The sequence below is a fragment of the Zea mays genome, chromosome 1 (assembly GCF_902167145.1).
Source record: "Zea mays cultivar B73 chromosome 1, Zm-B73-REFERENCE-NAM-5.0, whole genome shotgun sequence".
In the NCBI taxonomy this organism is placed as follows: domain Eukaryota; kingdom Viridiplantae; phylum Streptophyta; class Magnoliopsida; order Poales; family Poaceae; genus Zea; species Zea mays.
Window position 1 is genome coordinate 8,418,893 of NC_050096.1, and position 6,561 is coordinate 8,425,453.

Consider the following 6,561-nt stretch of genomic DNA (forward strand, 5'->3'; position numbering starts at 1 on the left):
GAAATTTCGAACCATGTCTACGAGTATCTACAAAAAAGTATTGAACATCATAAGACTGTTCTTAGACATCATATGCTACAAGAGTACGAGAAGCTTAGAAACAGGACCACCATGTGGCGCTATGCCTTTAGGATTACAATTGTCTCAACATCTTTTTAGAATTATCATGTCATGGTAGGTGATCGATGTGATGCAAAGCCAACTTTAACTCGATTAGCTTGAACGTCGGATGTATGATACATGTACGATGTATATATATCTACATGTATAGGTGTACATTCGGGCCGCCCGGCCCGGCCCGGCCCAAGCCCGAAAAGGCCCGTATTGTTTGAATTTCGGGCCGGCCCGGCCCGTTTGAATTTCGGGCCGTGCCGGGCCGGCCCATGGGCCTCGCCCTCGGCCCACGGCCCGGCCCGTAATTGCTTAAACGTGCCGGGCTTATTTCGGGCGGCCCGAAATTATAAAAGCCCGAAATTCAATTTTTGGCCCGAAATTCGCATTAGGGCCCGAAATTCAATTTTTGGCCCGAAATTCAGTTTTTGGCCCGAAATTCACATTAGAGCCCTAAATTCAAAAAAATAATAAAACAAATAAAAGATAAGACAAATAAATTTGAACAAAATCAAACTTAATATTTGTATTAAAGTTACCACAGCTATGCAATGACTACCTCGTTTATAAATCATTTTGTTAGAAGAAAAAAGAGTATAATCAGCTCTATACAAAGTTCGTAAGTTCAGTTTATTGTCTAATGTTCATAACAAAAGTAAAATTACATCACACACTCTAATTCAAAGATACAAAAAAACATCTAACTAGCATTATCTCTAGCTTTGTGTTCTTTATCAAGTATATGAAAGTGTTGAATGAAGTGTGTTTTAATAAATATATGGGCCTTTTCGTGCCTCTATATGGGCCTTTTCGTGCCTGCCTTAAACGGGCCGTGCTCGTGCCCGCCCATGGGCCGTGACCTCGGCCCAAACCCGGCCCGATATAACGGGCCGTGCCGGCCCGGCACTAAATTATTTCGGGCCGTGCCGTGCCTGGGCCGTGCTTTTTTTTCCGTGCTTCGGGCCGGCCCATCAGGCCCGGCCCAAATGTACACCTATATCTACATGTACTTCATGTTTCTATTTAAGTATTTATTGCTTTTTTCATTGGTGTTTGATTTACACAAGTACAATTCAAATTGCATTCAAATTTTAAAACAAAATAAAATTTATTATTTTTTAAAATACAAAAGAGTTAATTGAGGCGGGCAATTAAGAAACAACTGCCTTGGTTAAAAGTGTTAATTGAAGCGGTAAGCATAACACAACCGTCTCGGTCAAAGTATTAATGGAGGCGATCTAGTTAAGGCAAATGCCTCCGTTAAAAGTGTTAACTAAGGCGGTCATCATAAAACAATTGTCTCGGTTAAAGTATTAACAGAGGCAGACGCTTTAACAAAACCGCCTTCATTAATACCAATTAGCCAAAATGGTTGCTTTATAGTGTCCACCTCATTAAACGCAATAACGGAGGCGGTCAGAGTAACCGCTCCGTTAATCGATGATTAATAGTAGCCTAACGTTGGAGTTGGTTGCAATGCTCGTCTCTATTAAAGTTTATATACTAGTATCTTGGAGGTGGTTGCATGCCGACGACTTAAAACTTCGAGAAAATAAATAGGTCTAATAATGTGTAGAAACTGGTTTACTTTGCAAAAAATATGCTAGAAATCTATTCTTTGAAAAACAAAAAATGGCAAAGCAATGCTTACCTGTGTGTTTTGAAGTCAAGATCTGATGCTTTAAACACAATATCATCATCAGTGAGCTACGAATACATATTTGAAAACAATACCACAACTATATTTTTTTTTGTCAAGGTATGGCGAGCGCCATATCGCGCAAACAGGTCCTCTGCCCCTTCTGACAACCAATCTTCTTTTTCTTCCTCGTTGCATCCATTAACATGTTTTTAATTCATTTAGGACTTGTTCGTTTGTGTCGGATTACACACGGAATCGTTCCAGCTAATCAAAGTTTATATAAATTAGAGAATCAATCCGGTTAGAAATCATTCCGACCCACCAATCCGGCACAAACGAACTAGGCCTTAGGATGCACGACACAACCATATAAAAGCAACCAAACACACGTTTAACCCATTTTCCATTAGCAACTCGGAAGTCTCACCATCTCATTGCAAGTTTCTCGCCCTAGAATACAAGGGTATTCTAGAGTTGATGGCAGCACGTGAGTGCAAAGGAACACGAAGGGAACTAGAAACAAGGGCAAAGCATCGCCCCTTCCCAAGGACACAAACAACAACCCGCCAGCGTTGGTGATCAGATCACGCACGACATCCCCAGTGCCGGCCGTCTCCGTCCGCGGCACGGGCACGGCACCACCCCCTGCTTCTCTCCCAGCAGGCCCAGGCCGCCAGCCGCCTCTCCTGTTCTCTTTCTCTAAATAGCAGCGCCCGCCCGCGCGGGACACCGCCCGCCCTCCCGCGCCTTTTTCCGCTAGCCAACGCACGGCTGACGGCACCACAAGGCAAGCCCGCCCGCTCTCGGCTCTCGCTCTGCTCCTGCCCCCCTTCTCTCTCTCTCTCTCTCTCTCTCTCGGTCTCTCCCTCTTTCAGCCTGCAGCGCTAGCGAGCCCTCGCCTTCCCTTCCCCATTATTCCCAGGATTCCCCTTGCGACTGCACCACGCCCCACCCAAACCCACCTACCGCCTCCGCTCCCCTCTCCAGCGAGTCGGGGGCACGGACGGGACCAGACGACCAGGCCATGGGGAAGTACATGCGCAAGGGCAAGGTGTCCGGGGAGGTCGCCGTCATGGAGGTACCCGGCGGCGCGCTGCTCGGCGTCCGCACCCGCTCCCGCACGCTCGCGCTGCAGCGCGCGCAGAGGCCGCTCGACAAGGGCGACGCGGAGGACGCCGCCGCGGAGTACCTCGAGCTCAGGAGCCGGAGGCTCGAGAAGCCGCACAAGGAGCATCCGTCGCCGCCCGCGACCGCGACCAAGAGGGGCGCCGGGAGGAAGGCCGCCGCCGCCGCCGCGGTGCAGCACGTGCTGATGCAGGACGAGGTCGAGGTCGAGGTCTCGTTCGGGGACAACGTGCTTGACTTGGACACCATGGAAAGGTGCGATTCTTCGGCCTCCTCTGTTCTCGTCCAAGTTGTTCCCTTTGCGAGAGAGATTGGGTAGGGTTTATGTTGCCGCTTCTGGGATGGGACTCAGGGTTGTTCACTCTATCTCTTCTTCGATTGCTCTCCTTCAGCGCCGCCGCGGGTTCTCCAGCGCTTCGAATTCGCAGTTGACTGGCGCCGACATTTGGCGCCGAAACCAATACTTTCCCCGTAATCCTAGCCAGTGTGTGTCAAATGCCTTTGTTTGCGTTCTTGGGACACCGTTTCGGCCGACAAGTCCACTCTCTCTGGCTGGAACTGGAATTGAACAACGCGGTAACTTGTTCCAAGACTTCTCCTCACTTGTTCCCAGGACAGGAACGACGCTAATAACCGTGCCGTTGCTCGTTTCTTGCGTTCATATACTCGGTTTCTCATGCGTCCAAAACCCACTTGTACTTTTCACTTGAACTAAGTATGTATTTAGCTAAGTTCTCGCCTAGTAGTAGCTATTCCGAAGCCTTGTTCATTGCAGCTATGCCAGCTGTTTCACTTCACATGTTCTAGTGACTGGACAAGTAATCCTCTTTAACCTAAGAGAATCCGCAGTTTAGACACCTAGTAGAGCACCTAACAACTGCACCTTTTCTCTATATCTCAAAGAAACAGGTAACCCTGAGCAAGTTGCCTGTCAAATCCTTGTATTATCGCACCCAATCCAATCAAAAGCACATCCTCCTCTTATTGGAATCTCCTCTAGTGGCCGTTGCCTCGTCGTTACCCATAGCCGGAAAGTTGCCTCCTTTCCCCTTGTTCGCCAAATCGCCATCCCCCCCTGCCCTACACGAGCAGTGTTTCGTTCGCTTGCATGCATCCGCCCTTGTGGTGTCTAGTCTAGCTGCCTGCCTCTCTCGGTTAGTGGTGGTGGGGCTCGGCAGTGACCCTCCCAATCTTTTGCCAATCAAAGGCCCCTTTTCGCAAGAAATTTCAGTCGCCCACAGCCCCCAAAGGCACCCACATCTGTCGCACTCAAGATCCTGTTTCGTGCGTGGCTGTTCTGTTCACTTGCCACTGCCCTTGTGTGTGTGTGTGTGTCTGGAAAGCAACTAAAAAAAGAGAAAACCCCCATGGCAATGGCAACCAACTCATCATTAGCCGCGTGCCAGAGCAGTCAGCACCATTGAATGCCTCCTTGTTTATTAGCTTCCTGGGATCAATACCTTTGTGGAGTTCGGAATTCGGATGGACCACCTTTCTTGAAACGCGAACGTGAAATGGAGGGAACTTTATTCCTAATTCCTATCCTGGTGCGTCAGCCACTACAGTTCTTCGAAAAAAATGTGTCTAGCGCAACCCTTTCAGCTTCAAAGGGAGAGACGAAAGACAGGACTTTTTTCTGGTATTTGCTGTGCGAGGTTTGCGCCCTGGCTTGGGCTTCTATAGTTGTTTGATTGAAAAAATGTCTCAGGGCCATGAGATGTGCTGACACTACTATTTTACGAGCATATGTTCTTGTGTGCATCGCATGGGCTCCATCTTTGGCATATGCCCATGGAAAGATCCTATTTAGTTCAGTTTCCTCCTGTTTAGGCCCACTTGTTGTTTTGCCTGTATTAAACGTGTTTGCGGCAGCATATAATAACTCAAGTACCTGGTTGTGGGGTCATATGCTGGGAAGGGGACAAATGCATGCTAATATTGTACTATGAGGTAGTATCAATTACCGGGCATGCTAATATAATACAGTCTGGGTTTTGAAGCCCTGCCCTTACCTTTGGGGACTAGGGAAGGAGACACAGTGCAGGAGCAAATTTTGTTAGCGCTTGTACACACAGTGGTGTTCTAGTACAAAATCGAACAGTACTTTGCAGGACCTATGATTCACGGTGAACAGTACTTGTTTGGCCTTCGTTGTTGTCTGCTTCTTGGCTGACCCACTTGATTTGAATTTAAAGTTTATGAAGTTGAGGCATTGTTTTTTCCCCCCTTCCTTCTTTGTTCTTTTTCCTCATGCATGCTTTCTTTTTGGTTGCAGGAGTACCAGAGAGACAACACCGTGCAGCCTGATTAGGAACCCAGAGATGATAAGCACCCCAGGATCCACAACTAAAAGCAAAACCAGCAGCAACTCGACGACTTCCCGCCGCAGAACGGAGGAAACCCCGAGCTGCCGGTTCATACCGAGCTCGCTCGAGATGGAGGAGTTCTTCTCGGCGGCCGAGCAACAGGAGCAGCATAGCTTCAGGGAGAAGTAAGCTTCCCTTGTTCACCATTCTGCTGTTTTAATAATCCTTCCGTGGGCTGGCATTGAACTGCAACACTGTTCTTGGTCAGGTACAACTTCTGTCCCGTGAACGACTGTCCTCTCCCTGGCCGGTACGAATGGGCGAGGCTAGACTGCTAGATTCCCCACCCAGCACAAGAGCACCATTGATCTGATTGATATGTGTCTACCACACCACAATGTGACTAGCTCCGCCGCCGCCGCCGTGGACCGTGGAGGAGGCGCAACCAACTGTGGATCTCGATCGCATTAGCTTTGTTGTCTGTTGTAAAAATTAGAGTAGTTAGCTTTGTAGCCGGATGAATGATCTTGTGTAACCAACAGGCGTGGTTCACCCCTGGTCACACAACCTCACTGTAACCTGTTAACTGCTCAAGCTGCTGTAACCGAACCAATCTCATGTAGCGTAGGCCTAGCGCAGTCTTCTCATCTGTTCGTAGCTCTCGAAATTGATTGAATGGAATTAGAGTTAAAATTTGCATGGCAATGGCCTGGACGCCTGGTGGTGTTTTCATTCAGCCGCCATTTGTGTGCACGAGAAGCTTTTCATGCCCTTGACTGAGGATTTGGCGTGGCCCACGGATAGGGATAGAGAGCATGCGGTGCGTCGTTTTCCCTGAGATGAGAGTGGCCGCTGGATGGTGACATGATGGTTTCACTAGGAGCGACCGCCGCGTCAGCCGTGACGAATTTTGTGTGTTTTTTTGGGAATGTTGCAGGATTGCAGGAGGCAACTGCCTGTTCCTTTCAAATTTTCACCGAGGTGCTAACTGCTAACTGGTAAAGTTCCTTCTTTCCGGTCAAAACAGTCAATCAAGTAACAGGTCGGTGAGAAAATCTTGCTCATTTCAGGGAAAGATGTTTCTTTTTTCACTTCATCTTTGCCGCTTTCCTGTTCGTTTTTCTCTCTCTCTTCAAACCAAAGATGGCTTCCAGCATTGCTGCCTGAAATTGCTGCTGGTTATGGGCAACCCTGTCCTTGCAACCTTTTTTTTTCTTTCTCTTCCTTCCTGCAGCGGGCTTGCAAATTGGTCAAAAGCTGCCGCAAGTTTCCAAACACGTTAATAATGTCAAAAGGATCCAAGGCGCAAGCAGCCGCCCGCCGCACGCATCCATCTCCTACGGCTGGCTTGTTAAGCTGGCAGAGCATGCATGCATA

At 48.4% G+C, this 6,561-nt stretch overlaps 1 protein-coding gene across 1 annotated transcript; it reads left to right on the top strand.

Moving 5' to 3' along the window:
* The first annotated feature begins 2,340 nt into the window (after nt 1-2,340).
* Nucleotides 2,341-5,887, top strand: LOC100286202 (cyclin dependent kinase inhibitor). The gene is made up of 3 exons (NM_001196798.2): nt 2,341-3,133; nt 5,154-5,369; nt 5,453-5,887. The coding sequence occupies exons 1-3, from the start codon at nt 2,778-2,780 to the stop codon at nt 5,520-5,522; spliced, it is 642 nt and encodes a 213-aa protein (NP_001183727.1). The 5' UTR covers nt 2,341-2,777; the 3' UTR covers nt 5,523-5,887.
* Nucleotides 5,888-6,561: the final 674 nt, after the last annotated feature.